This window comes from Psammomys obesus, unplaced genomic scaffold (assembly GCF_907164565.1).
Source record: "Psammomys obesus unplaced genomic scaffold, mPsaObe1.curated_primary_1811, whole genome shotgun sequence".
NCBI classification, from domain to species: Eukaryota; Metazoa; Chordata; class Mammalia; order Rodentia; family Muridae; genus Psammomys; species Psammomys obesus.
The window spans coordinates 39338-54415 of NW_026595449.1; the positions used below are offsets into that span (position 1 = coordinate 39338).

At 42.1% G+C, this 15078-nt stretch overlaps 1 protein-coding gene across 1 annotated transcript; it reads right to left on the bottom strand.

Moving 5' to 3' along the window:
• Positions 1 to 317: 317 nt before the first annotated feature.
• Positions 318 to 6234, bottom strand: LOC129685753 (transcription initiation factor TFIID subunit 3-like; the record flags this gene model as incomplete). Its single annotated transcript, XM_055619256.1, has 2 exons — positions 5856 to 6234; positions 318 to 560 (listed from the first exon to the last, which is right to left on the bottom strand). Coding segments are annotated over exons 1-2 (409 nt in total), but the record flags the coding sequence as incomplete, so codon positions are not given.
• Positions 6235 to 15078: the final 8844 nt, after the last annotated feature.

The window sequence follows — 15078 nt, forward strand, 5'->3', positions numbered from 1 at the left end:
GGTCTTCTAACTCACAACCTCATTCTCATACAATACAAGTACTAGGAAGATTCTGCCTGGTCACATTCTGTTCTCTCCTATCTACAAGTAACAAAGGAGATAAATAGCTCATCACAAAGAACCTTGATCACACCACGACTCTGCCTGATAATACCAGGCACAAGCATGTCTGTCAGAGGGTTAGAATAATTTGTAAATTACTTTAAAACACTGAGACTGCATTTCTAGAATGTGTATATTGGCAAAGTATGGAAAGCTAAAAAGACGAAAACGCCATCACAGCGGTCACTGACAGAAGAGGATTAAACAGCACAAACCTTCTTGAGAAGACACGATGGGTGGCAGGTAATCCGGAATGTAGTCTTTTCTTTCCTCTGCATCTTTACTTCCTGGCTGAGGAAACTGAAGGACATTGTTCTTGCTAACAGGAAATGAAGGAATTTGATGTGGGAACGTGACAGGTTCAATATTATGAATATAGTCTTCTAGTTCATGCAGATTAACCCCCATAAGTTGGAAGGCTTCACCAACATCATCCAAAATGGGGTCTGTTCGGCCATCTGAAACAAAGCAAAAATATACCATATCACTGGAAAGGATAGATAGATAGATAGATAGATAGATAGATAGATAGATAGATAGATAGAGATATAGTTTTAGATGAAATACATTATTTATGTAAACTGTAGTTACAGGAAAATATTTATTAATTTTTCACGGTGGTACACACCTTTAGTCCCAGCTCTCAGAAGGCAAAGATAGGCAGATTTCTGTGAATTCATGGCCAGCCTGGTCTACAGAGTGAGTTCAAGACCAGTCAGAGCTACATGGGACTGTCTCAAAAACAAAACAACAACAAAAAGAAGTGGACAGAGAGACAAAACAGAGGGAAGAAGGAAGGGAGGAAAGGGGGAAAGAGAAGAGAGAGAGAGCACAACTTGTTAGAGTCAGGTCTCTCTTTCCACCAAGAGTTCTAGAGACTGAACACAGGTTGTCAGGCTTAGGCAGCCAGCACCATTACCCACCAAGTCCTCTCACTAGCCGAGCAAACATTCCTTCAGGCCAGGTGTGGTGGCACACACCTTTAAGCCCTGAAGTCTGGAAGCAGAGGCAGGCAGATCCCTGTGAGTTTGGCACCAGCTTGGTATATATAGTGAGTTCCAGAAGAGCCAGGGCTATGTAGAGAAGCCCTGTCTCAAAATACAAAGCCCTTTTTTAGTGATGCACAGAAAAAGAATAATACTCATTCCTGTTCTTACTGAATATAAGCATGCATTCCATTTCTTCTCATTAAAGTCTTTATTCTTATCAGTATAAAATAACAGAACCACTTTAAATTCTACATGCTTCATAGCCTCAACCTAAAATATTCTGATGTTCCCCTTGACTCCCTTTTTCTACCAAAAAGCTCAGATATTTTTTCCCCCAGACTCTGTATTAATTACATGAGTAAAACACGATCTCCTGCCTTCTTGGTGTGTGGTACACACCTTTAGTCCTATCATTGGAGGCAGAGGCAAGCAGATCTCTGCGTGTGAGACCAGCCTGGTCTTATAGAACTATAGAAAGAGTTCTATAAGAATCAGAGCTTCACATAGAAACCCTGTCTTGAAAACCAAAACAAAAGAATTAATCCTGTCTTTATCAACAGAAGATACATTATAGCAGCCCCAGTGGATGCTGGAAACCTTGAACAGTTCCAAGCCCACATAAACCATAGTTTTTGTACATAATATATACATATGTTAAATAACTTACACATTGGGCATAGTGAGACATTATAACCAATGACAAAATAGAAAAAAAAAAAATCACAATATGCTCTTAAAAAGTGACTTAAGATTTATGAAACACTTATTTTTATAATATTCTATCTATGACTAGGGCAGCTAAAATGCTGTTATGAGGTTCAGTGAATACTTTATTAAGACAAGATCTAGATATATAATTCTCATAGAATTATATATATCTCATAGAATATATATATATATATATATATATATATATATATATATATTGACATAGAACTGGTTACATAACACAGACTAGCCCCGAACTAACAGTGATCCTCTTGTCCCAGCCTTCTGTGTGTTGGGAGCCCACAGGAGTGGACTACGGTGTCTGGACCATCCCAGCTTTCGAAGGTAAAAGAGCAGATAAGACAGTACTGTGGCTTCAAGTTCTACCTACTTGACACTGGCAACATAATTTTCTTAACATAACTGACTAATCAGAACACTACCCTCCTTAGAAACATGAAGTGCTTTCTATCACGTTTCTCCCCATCCTCTGTGCTGCTGGCCTTGAACATGCAGTGTCCCTGCTCTACTTTCGGAGTATTAAGATTACAGATCATGACTGGCCCAGATTTTACTTCTGGAAAGTTTGCTTTGGTTCAGTTCTTGGAGACCCAGTTTGATTTTGTTGTCTAGGCTGGCTTTGAGTTCTCAGCAATCCTCCTGCCTTAGCCTCCTTTTGCAAAGCCTTCAGTATTTTTCTTAAATAGCCTTCTAATGGAGTAGCTCCACAAGGGAAGCTGGTCCCCTTCAGTGGGCACTTTCACTACTCTCATTTTATGCTGTCTTCTGACTACAATTGTCTCTACTTTTACACAATCATACTTCATAGTTCAACTCAAATCTTATCTTTTTTTTTTTTTTTCTCCAAAGCAATCCTTCCCTGGAATCCATAGCTAAAAACATATTTCCTTTGCCTTACTCATTTTGCAAAGTAAGAGCCATTCTAAAAGGTTTATTACCTGCTTTCAGTCCTATGTGGAAATACATACAGCCAGGGACCAATGTTCCTAAATATTTATGAGTAACTGTTACCTTAGGAAAATTTATGTTTGTTATTTGTGGAATTAATAGCAACTCTAGTACTTGTTTTTATTTGTTTTATCTGTCTTTGAAAAAGGATCACACAGCACAGTTTGCTTGTGTCGCCATTCTGATACCCTTGTAGGCAGAGGTTGTATTCCACAACACTGGGCACAAGGCTTAGTTCATAAGTAGTGCTCAATAAATGTTTGTCAAACACACCAAGAGAATTTATAATAGAATACAAGATGAAATAATGGCAACCTAAAGTTACAGAATTAAAATTTAGAGCAAATTTTTAATTGTTTGACAAATTGATTATATTCATATTCTGCATAAGTACTAATCTTCTAACTGACTGGAACACTCTGATTGTATTTGTGTTACCCTATGGTGGGGCCAAAATAGTATAAACATTCAGAAAACAATTGGTTAGTAAATGAATTGACAGTTTGCAATCCTGAAATCTAAAACTGTCTGTTTAATAAACAAGCTTTTCGAACAAGTCACCAAACCCAAATGGGGAATAATGGACCTTACAATCATATATATTCTCATTAAAAAAAAAAAAAAAAAAAAAAAAAAAGGTGAAAAGAAGTAAAGGAAAATTGACTAGAAAAAAAATGTGTAATTAAGGAAAAGGTTCATAGCAAGGCATGGTAGTGCTTGCCTTTAATCCCATCACTAAGGGAAGCAGAGGTAGGCAGATCACTGTGAGTTCCAGGTAACCTGGTCTACAGAGCAAGCCCAGGACAGCCATGCTATGCAAAGAAACCCTGTCAAAAAATAAAAACAAAAAAAGAAGAAATAAAAAGAAAGGCAGAGGCAGGCCTCTGGTCTACATACTTGAGTTTGAGGGCAGTCAGGGATATGTAGAAAGACCCTGTCTCAAAATACAAAAGAAAAGAAAGGAAGAAAAAAAAAAAAAAAGGAAAGGAAAGAAGGAAGGAAGGAAAGGTTCACACTAAAGTACACACTGATTCCTTGGACACTTTGGAATGGTTAAATCCATGAACTAACTGGAATGGAAGGTAACTATGTATTCAGGGGATCTTTGGAGAGTGAACAGGTATATAAACATTGCCTTTAGTTCAGGAACTAGGTTACAAAATATAATATATCTTAAACATAATAGTAACAATACACAGAAATACAAGGGAGGAGAGCCTGAAGGTAAAGAAGCAAAAGCTAGAAGATCATTCTGTTAGGGCGTATTTTCATGGTGCCAATGAATGAATACTTGGGAGTTTCCAAGGTAGAAAATCAAACACTCATAAACAAAAACAAAAACAAAAACCCTGCATTTCAGAAATCTATTCAGTCAATCTTTGTAGACTATCCATTCATTATCTAGACAACGGTTTCCTGAGCATCTATACTATTTGGCCCCACCCTAGGGTATTAGAAATACAATCAGGGCGCTCCAATCAGGTAGCACATTGGGCACTAGAGGAATACAAATATAATCAGGGTGCTCCAAACATCATTTATGAAGAATATGAATGTAATCAATTTGTCTTCTGGGACAAGGTATATATATATATATATATATATATATATATATATATATATATATATACACACACACAAACAATTACAAAGCAAGATAATAAATAGCAAAGCAGAATATGTACAGAATTATGACAGCCGATAACACAAATTTCCCAGAGCAAGTAATAAGTAAATCTCAAAACGTAAGTGGTGCTGCTGGTGGACCTGGACATTCAGTAAAACAATGTGTGAATGGGAATGGATAGCTTCAGATGTGTTGGAAAAGACAAGTACCACACAACATGGTTGCAGTTTAGCATGTCTGGGTGGCAGAAGATAAAAAATGCTAGCTCACAAATGGAACTGTGTGCTGTTAAGATTTTTAGGCAGTAGCCTATAGAGCATAATTAAAGTATTTTTTTAAAAGATGATTGACAAGATGAGATTTATATCATACACAGGATCTGATTTGTGTTGGGATTTTATTATTTTGTTAGGAATGACATCTGGAGTCTTAAAAGTATAATGAATCTATAGGTTTTAATTTTAAATGTAGGAACCACTTTAGCAGATTACTCTGTAAACACTTCATTTAATTATTCAACTTAATATCTTAAAAGTCACATCTTGGTATTTAAATTAATGGTATAACCCCCAATACAACACACACACACACACACACACACACACACACGTACGCAGGCTTCACAATTAATTAAACGATCCATAGCTTCTACTGAAACGTTCCAAATTATTAAATACCACCGACTAAAGACACTATTGGGCATTAGCTTAAAAGTCAATAGATACTGCAGCCCTGGTCACCCGGAAAATCCTTGCAAATTGCCTCTGATCCCTCCCATCACACTCCGATCAACACTGACATAAAAGCATAAGGGAAGGGCTCCGTGCGTCACCGAGATGCTTGTGAAAGTTATTCAGCGAAATCGACAAAGCCAGCCTTGAAAAGTAGCAAGCGGAGCTGTGGTCTGTGAAACCAACAGACAGAGGAGAAAAAAAAAAAAAAAAAAAAAAAAGAGGCAGCGACCCTGCCTGAGCAGAGCTGTCAATGAGTCTGTAGTTGGGAGCTCAAAAATGACCAGCCTTGTAAGAACCGGCCGGTAGACGGAGCGCCTGTGACAACTAGTTGTAGTAGTTTGCGGGCAAGGGAGGCAGGAGACCAAGGTGAGCGAGCTGGAGAGCCTTCTCGGGGTGGCTCTGGCCGCAGCAGACCCGAGACAATGCGAGAGAACGAAGCACCATTCCAGAACAGGCTAGGGGAGAGGGTGTGGAGCTGCGAGCCGGGAGCCGGCTTCCCCACTGGTGGCGGGAAGTTAGCGGATGAGGAAGAGGCACGGAGGGATGACTGGAGTCCGACGGAGCCGGTGGGAGCCCAAGACCTCGGGAGTCTGAGAGGATCCCCAGCTCGAAGCCTGCCTCAGAACGCCACCCCCGGAGGGGACGCCCAAAGGGGCCCGGGGGTGCCGAGGTGTCACTCGTGACCGGCTTGGGGCAGCCCTCCCGCACCCCAGCCCCGGGACTCACAGAGTTCAGAGTACCGATGGCAGCCTCGGCCCAGCTGCTGCAGATAGCGCTGCAGGACGTCGGTGAGGAGGTGGCAGGCGCTGAGCTGCACCGAGTCCCAGCCCAGCGCCTGGCAGATCTGCGCCACCGAGACCCTCAACAACGACCTGGAGTAACTCTCGCACATCCCGCTGCGTGGACGCCACCGCAGCCCTCTGCTGCCACTGCTCTCCAGCCCCGCCGTCTCGCCTCAGCAGAGCCCCCGATTCATTCTCTGGGGGCCCCGCGGCGGGGAAATCGTCCCCCTCCGGCCCCCGGCGACCACCTCAAAGCCTCAGCAGCAAGGAGCGCGCCAGCCTGAGAGCCGCCATTTTGGACTCGCTCCGCCTCCCGCTGGACGGCCGCCGGGGCGAGGCAGCACAAGAGGAACGCCGAGGGCGAGGAGGCGCAGGCTCCGCCCCGCGGGAGGGGAACGATAGTCTCGGGATCGACTCAAAAGCCTGGAAACCTGCCGGAAGCCCAGCGACCCGGCGCAGGTGGAGTCTTCGCCTCCCTGACAACAGGTGCCACCGTCTTTCTCTCCCATCGGACAGAAAAGTAAGAGGTGAACGTCGGTGTGTTCAGGGGCAAACCAGGGCGGCAATGTGCGACCCTGGAATGTTAAATAATTAACATCAAAAATGGTGACAGAGATTTAAATGTGAAACTAGAGAACTGGGAATTTAAGCTACTTTCCAGAACACGGATTCCAGTCGGTCTTTGCCTTAATAGAATAATAAAGTAAAATATAAAATGTAAGATAATATTCAGAATGAAATAAAATAAAAGGCAATGGCCGCTTGCCACTGGGCTGTTTGAGTGAAATCCAAGGTGTTCACTCGAGTTTGAGGCAAGAGAATCAATCATAAGCTAGAGGCCAATCTGAGCCACTGAGAAAGCCCTTGTCTCCAAAAAGCAAACAAAGCTAATAAAGTTGTTCGTTTTATTATTCAATGCCCTTCATAATAGGGCTGAAGTTGAGGGGAGAAAGGTCTATGTGGGACCCCTAGTGAGCCCCTCACTACCACCCTGTAGTTTTCTATTCTTTGTTTTTAAAATACCTAAGTTCTGATTTGCACCTTCATGATAGTCATTCCAGGGCATGGAGAACGCAGTTTCCAACAGGCCGAACTCTTGTTTAAATCCTTGAGATTGGATATGTCTGGAGAATGGTAGTCTTGCCTTCCTCAGAGCCTTCTCCCAGCCTGAGCTGAATTTTGCTTCATGTTTGCCCGATACCAGAAACTGGGCTGTTATGACAAATACCTGTTTTTAAATAGTGGAAATTGTTTTTCCTTTGAATCTCAATCTTGTTATGGCGTCATGACTGTCCTTAGACTTTTGGGTTGAAATGATTCTTCCACTTTAGCCTCCACATTAGCTAGACTTCAGGCAGCTGCTGGGTGACCCTGGTTACTGGGGTGCTGTATAAAACTTTGAATTTGCAGACAGGTGGTGCTGGTGGAGGCCTTAAATCCCAGTGCTGGGGAGTCAGAAGCAGATGGATCTCTGTTAAGTTCGTGGCCACTCTGCTCTACAAAGCTAGTTCCAGAACAGGAAAAAAAAAAAAAGTTTCAATTTGCAGGCCAAACTAAGCCCAATGACTAGTGAGCTAATCTAAACCTAGTTTGGCTGTATTCAACTTGTGGCTCAACTATTCCATTTCTTAGCTATGCCCGCTGTGCTATCTTTGCATATTCAGTTTATAACTTTATGTGGCTCCTCCACTAAATTGTTTCTGGGTAGCTGTGATGGCTATTCTCAGTTGCCAACTCAGCTACATCTGGGATTAACTAAACCCAAATAACTGAGCACACCTGTGAGGGACTTTTTTTCTTAATCATATCATTTGAGGTGGGACTCTCCGCCTTTAATCTGGGCCACACCTTCTGCTGGCAGTCTAGATAAAGGACATAAAAGAAGGAAGCTTGCTTTCTCTGCATGCTTGCCCTTGCTTTAGCTGGTAAATCCCTTCCTTCACTGGCAGTAGGGCCTAATTCTTTGGGATTCCAAAAGATACTGAAGATCGGATGAGACATCCAGCCTCTTGGAATAAACAACCACTGGATTCTTGGACCTTCCGTTTGTTGGGTTAGCTGAACGACAGCCTGAAAGCCATTTTAAATGCCCTTTTTATTTATCCAGAACATTTTTTTTAAGTTTTCAAAGCCCAATAAATTTGAAAATGTTACTTTTGACAAATGAATTTGTAGGGAAGCAACAACATACTAGTTCCATTGGTAGTTCTATACCCAAGAATCAGTCACTGTTTTCATGCAGTCTCTAGTACAGTTTTTAACTCCAACCTTACTTGAACATTTTTATTTTTTTGTTTTTTCAAGACAGAATTTCTCTGTGTATCCCTGGTTATCCTAGAACTCTAGAACACATGCTGGCCTTGAACTCAGAGATCCACTTGCCTCTGTTCCCAAGTGCTGAGACTAAAGGTGTGTGCCACTATGCCTAGCTCATTTTTTTTGTAACTATTTGATAACATTGAACACTTCCCTAATTTGAACCTCATACGTTGGATTTCACCCCCACCACCTCTTTATTTGCCTGTGTGTAGTGTAAAACTTTCAAACCTACAGAAAAACTGAAACAAACATAACTTCATCTAGACTCACCAATTATTAGCATTTTACCATACATTATATATGAATATATTTTCAATTTACTACTCACATTTTCCAAGTACAGTTTGAAAATGAGTTACAAACCTCATGACACTTAACTCTGAAAAACCTCAGCATTTATCTTCCCAAACCATATTTCCCTGTGTAACCATATGCATGACCATATGTCCACAACTTTGGTTTCCCAGGAAGCCAAGTGTGGGATAGAGCGAACTCCACAGCAAGTTTATCTAGGAGCAATCCTGGGCATCAAATGTGGGAGGGAAAGAGTGGGAGCTAGGCAGATGCACTGTCAAGGAAGGCCTCAGCTAATTTCAGAGTGCTTGCTGAAACTACTGTGCCTTTAAACTGCCAAATTCATAGGCCACTTTGTGTAGGCTTTCCAGGAAAGGGTGTGTGATCTTAGGCCACTGTGCTGTTTATTGCTGAGTCAGTTCCAAGGAAGGCTGAAGTCCTTCAGGCCTGAGGAAATCTGGGTAGTACATTAATTATATCATTTAGCACAGTCCATGTTTCCCCTCTGTCATCCTTCTTGGGGTAAATTTGATGAACAGCTCTTCCAGAGGTGGTGGGATTTTTTTCCTCCCGAATACCATTAAAAAGGAAGCCTAGAGATTTTATGCTCTTCCTCCTGCAGATGGGTCCCACTTCTGGTTTCAGTGGCTTGTTTAGATCTCATGTGTAAGAGCTCTGTCTCCTTGGTTTCCATGTCCTTTCTAGAATGTGGCTGTTGACCTTGTAATTTACCATTGAATTACAAAAGCACCCAAACCACTAATATCGCAAATAGTGCCCATTGCCCACTAGAATAGCAGCTCAACCTTCTATAATCAGGATCTGCTGCCAAGATGGTGACTTCTCTCTGCTGCTATCTCTTGGCTGAAGTTCCCCAGTTCACCTATAGCCTTTATTCCAGCAGGACTTTACTGTTTTCCCCTGGTAAACCTCCATTTTGGAAATTAGATTCCTTAGAGAACTCTGGGTTGCAAGAATTGGAATACCCAAGTAAGTTCCTGGAGTTATGGGAAATGGAAAAACTTCAGCCTCTACCCCCTATTATCTACCTGTTGAGAACCTGATAGAGGGGTTCCAAAGAAGAGCTATTGAGCTAATGTATGTGCAGCATCCTCAGAGATTGTATCCCACCCTCACAGAAGTATTTCCTACAAGCTTGTGCTTTAGCAGTTCCTGCAAAAGGCCATAACAACAATCTGCCAGTGTAACAGCTTCAGGAGGTATAGGACATAAACAGTGGATTTTTTATCCATCGCCTTTCCCGAACACCCGCTGTTGTAAAGTAGGTCCTTAGGGATGGTTACAGCGTGACATGGGACACCAATTGTGGTTTAACTAAGAAAGTCCCATAGGGTCATATATTTGAATAAATGGTCCCTAGTTGGTGAACTGTTCTGGGAAGATTAGGAGGTGTGGCATTGTTGGAAGAGTTATATCACTGGGTGTAGGCTTTAAGATTTCAAAATGCTATTCCCAGTTAGCATTCTCTCTCTCTGCCTTAAGCTTGTGGGTCAGATGAAGCTCTTAGCTACTGCTCCAGTGTTGTGTTTGCCTGCCTGCTGCCACACCCACAGCCATGATTATCATGCACATCCCTTGTTTCTCTTTCATTCTTAAAGAAACAGCTAGTCCAGTGAACCAGGACCCCATCCTTGGAACCATTTAATATTAACACTTTATTCATTTAAATTTGTGTGTGTACATGAACACGTGTGTATACCTGATGTATTATGTTTGGAGATTAGAGAACTTTTGGGTTCTTGCCTACATTTGGGTACCAGGGATCAAACTCAAGCCTTCAGGTTTGGCTGTTAGTGCTCAACATTACCTCTTTCTTATCTCAGCCAGGTGTGCATGCCTTTTATCTCAACACTTGGGTGGCAGAGGCAGGTGGACCCATGAGTTCAAGGCCAGTGAAACTGCCTCAAAGCAAACACCTAAACCAAAAGGCCTCAGCTCCAAACCCAGCCACATTCTGAGGTATAACCGAGGGTGAAGTTTCATAATATACTAGGGGGGCTAGCTCAGTTCAGCACAGAAAATGAACTCTAGTTTCTGTTGCAAGAAAGTGCCCTAGAGATTGTGCAACACCCTTGCTCCTAAGAAAGATGTTTTCACAGCCAGACAGTCATGGTATAGTCCCATTCCACTCATCTACCTCATAAGCATCCATCCATGAAAGAAGATTGGCCTTTTCTCTTCATCCCCCACCCCCATCAGCATGGACTGTGGTGACCATTGTTCTTGGTGAAGAAGCACTGGTGAGCATTAACAAAGGCATGGAGGGGGGGAGGGGAGGCTGGCATCCTTTCTCAGGTAGCTTGCTTGTGCCCTGTGGGCCCTGGTCATGAATTCTGGATTCAGTCTTATTAATAGTGTGAGGGGGAAAAGAAAAAAAAAAAATCTTTGAAATATTCCTGGCTGTTCTGGCAATCACTACATAGACCTTGCCAGCCTCAAACTCCCTGTGCCACTGAGCCACCACAACCAACTTAGTGCTGAAAGTTTTGACTTGGTAGTCTTATCACACCCAGCTTGTGGTGAACAGTACTGGCTTTTTATAGTTAGTTGCTATTTCACCTGCAGACGCTGCATCTCTGTTCTAGCCCAGCGGCATGGAGGTGTTTCTCCAAGGGTGCAAGATCCTGGACAACACATACTATGGCCTTCCTTCAGAATCCCAGGGCTTTGCATTGTGGTTTACACTTTAAGACCTGCCATAAATTCCATAGGTTTACTACACCTCTCAGGTGCCTCTGATACTAGTCTACTATGGTCCCTGGCCCTTGATAGATGTCTGAACTTATGCAGACCTTCCCTACAGTGGACCTTACCTCAAACTTGGCAGCTGTTTATGCCATCAGTATGTAGTTCAGAGAAAACTCCTAAGTATGACACATTCAAGCCTGTACAGGCCATCCAGCGTGGTGCTTCCCTCCTCACACTGAAAGGCCCAATCCTTTACTTACCTGACTTTGTAGATGTACCCCTGTGAGTCAGACCATAAGATCTCTAATATAATCTTACTCATAAGGCAAACCCAAGTCTTCATAGACTCAATTTCTTCCTGTCCCTCTCTCCGTGTTATAATCTTGGAGGCTAGCAGGAACCTGTTGATCTCATCTCACTGATAATCATCCAATATCTACCCAGTACTGAGTATAGTCAATAATCACTAAATAAGGCCTTTTGCAACAACTTACCTTCCTATAAAGCGGGGCAGTCTACAACTCTTAATGTACTAAATTGAAACACTCGTTTTGAGTCTCATATTGTAGCCCTGGCTGGCCTGAAACTTCCTATGTAGACTGGCATTGAACTCAGAGACCCTGTTGTCTCTGCACATACAATGCTGGGACTAACCATGCCTGGCTGAATTGTATACTTTGGGTGAGTTTTATGGCATATGACTTGTATCTCAGTAAAGCTATTTTCAAACATGAAGTTTGGAAGCAGGAACTCTCTTCTCTCATCTATACTCTTATATATGTGGTACGTATGATGCTCCACTTGCTAGACACCAAGCTATAAACCTAGCACATTAGCACATGATGTTAAGGGCAACAGCACTCAAATGTCTGTAGACAACTTAAAACATCGATGTAAAGACTTCTGAGCCTCAGTCCCCATCACTCTCAGTAGGTGATGAAAAGAGCAGATAAAATGACAAAACCTTATATTGAGATAAACACTGCTCAGCTAGACATTATCCCAGTGCTTGGTAAGGCTGGGGCAGCAGGAAAGAGTTCCAGGCCAGCCCAAGCTATATAGTAAGTTCCAAGATAACCTGGTTTAGAATCAGACTATTTCAAAATAACGTAAGGGGTCTGGAGAGATGGCTCACTGGTTCTTCTTATGGAGTACACTGGTACAATTACTGGCACCAATTACCAGGACAGCAATCTAAACTTTCCTCACTCTACTAAAACTGCAGCAAAAGACAATGTCACAAGGACCAAGAAAGCTGGAGAGGGAACAAGAGGAAAATACCAAAACTCTCAAGCTGGGCTTTGACCCTATGTAACAGCCCCTCTCTGGCCCTAGGAAAGTCAGGTTTGTTTTCTGTGAAAAACATCAGGTCATGAGAGTTCTGCTTGTGCAGGTGCTGGCCAGAAGAGTAAGACTTTACTGTGGTTGTGATCTTAGGTGTTTCTCTATCGTTTACCCTACCTTGATGCTAACCTCAAAGCTTTCACTCTCAGGGAATTAGAATTTGCTAGATATGGGTAGTGTTCCAGTAAACAATCCAACTACTTCATGGCTACCAATACAAGTACATAGATTTTATTTTTCTAGTGATTTATTATATGGGTTTTTATATGTATGTCTCCATACCAGCAGGCAGCACTGGATACCATGGGACTACAGTTGTAGATGATTGTGAGCAACCTCATAGGTGCTGGGGAACTGAACTCAGAACCTTTGGAAGAGCAGCCAATGCTCTTAACTGCTGGGTCATCTTTTCAGTCCCAAGTATATAAATTACTAAACCTGCAGGGTAGACACACCAAGGATTTCCAGGCCTCTGGAACAAAAGCTGCCAGGTAAAACAGGGCCAAGTTACTAAGCATCTTTTTAAAGAATTGTACAAACAAAAATGAACAGGTACCTAACATGGCCCAGAGGGCCCAAGATATTTACCTACCATATGGCCCTTTATGAAAGTTGCCAAGCCTTTGGAACAGAACTAGACACTATGCAGATAAAACAAGTTGAATCATTAATATTTAAAATTAATGTTTTAAGGAATTAGAAGAATGCTCAGGAGAGAAATGAATACAGTATAAGATTTACTGCATTCTGAGCATATACAAAGACGGGAAAATGTACAAAGGGGGAGAATATATAAAGAAAGGGGGGATTGCAAAATCAATGTAAGAAATAGCTTCTAGAAAGCAGACAGGTGGCAGGAAGGAGGAATGCATCAATACAGTGGGGGGGGGGGGGAGAGAATCCTGTCCTCTACAATAGGTCTTTTTCCTCGCTTCCCCAGCTGGATCTTAGTGTTCAATGCAGCGCACATAACCAGGGGTCATCATTCAAACCATCGTTCACAATCATCAGGATAGAAACTTAGAGTATCGAGGGCGTGAGACTGTGTGTTCCCCTGCACTAAACATGCAGCTTTCAGAAGAAAAATGCCACTGATGAAATGGCTTCGAGACTTAGGCATTTGGCAGCCAGAAGACAAATGCCTACAAAATTAATTAGGGCAACCAATACTTAATCATAACTGGGGAAAGAAACTGCTAAATGTGTGTGCTACTAAAATAGAAGTTACAGGAAATGAGGCCTTGTTCAGGAAGTCCCAGGAATCTCCAAGGTGCTAGGCACTACAGAGCACTGTAGAAACAGAAGAACTCACACCTGAAACTACTGAGGGCTGTTAGTATAGGTCGTCACATAACCGCAGCCTGCCTTTAACTGTAAGGGTCCTATTGCCATACCAAAATGTCTGGGATTTTCTGCTTGTTTAAAATGAGGCACTTAAGGCCACTATAGAAATCAGTATAAAGGTTCCTCAAAACAACAACAAAAAACAGAAGTATACCATATGGTCCAGCTATACAGCACTCCTGGCTGTACAACCTAAGGGGTGGAACTGGAATAAGTAAACGCAGAAAGACAGCACATTTTCCTCTCATGAATCCGGTTTTAGTTTCAAATATGTATTTGTATACACACACACACAGGCCATGAAAGTAAAAGAGGGACTGAGTGGAGTAGGAAGTCTCATGGGGGGAAGAAACAGAGTAATGGGAGAGACAGCTGTGTATGATGAGAACAGGAGCTTTTCGGGGGGAGTGGAGTAGAGCACTAGGGACTGAACAAAAGCAAGGTGCAGTGATACTTGTATGAAAACCTCAGTGAAATTGTTTTGTGCACTAAATAAAAACAGAGAACCCATGCAAAAACTCTTCGCAAGAACTACTAAGAAATAAGTGCATAAGCTTGAAGTTCTTCAAATACTTTGTTTTCCCAACAGCTAAATTATCAAGCCAACATAGTACATGGACTAACTTTAGGCATTCAAATTTTATGGCACAAGTATGCAGGTTCTCTAGGACACCAAGAATACTGATCAGATCCCTAGAGCTGGAGTTACTGGGCACCAAATTCAGGTTCCTTGGAAGAGCAGAAAGCATTCTTAATATTAAGCTATCTCCCTAGCCCTTCAGATCTTAACGGTCATCTATATGAAACATACCTGCCTTCTCAATGCATGTAAATGTTATTTTAAAGCTATTGAAACTATATATGTGTCTGAAACTTTACAGCGTTTTTGTGAGAAACAGTAAGTTGGCCCACTAGCATTCTAATTGCAATTTCCCAGAGGTCTCTGAAACTGCAGAGGAAGAGCAGCCTAGGAAACCGGCCTGCAGGTATTACTGCCTTGGTCCCAGAGCTCTAGGCTACTGAAAGTTGGCAGAAAACTGTAACTCAGATCTTCTAGACTTACCTTCGCTGAAGAGTTTCAGCAGCACAACATTACTATTTTTAACCGATTGGTACTTTTTCCTTTTGAAAACCACAAATATTAATAATGAGACTGA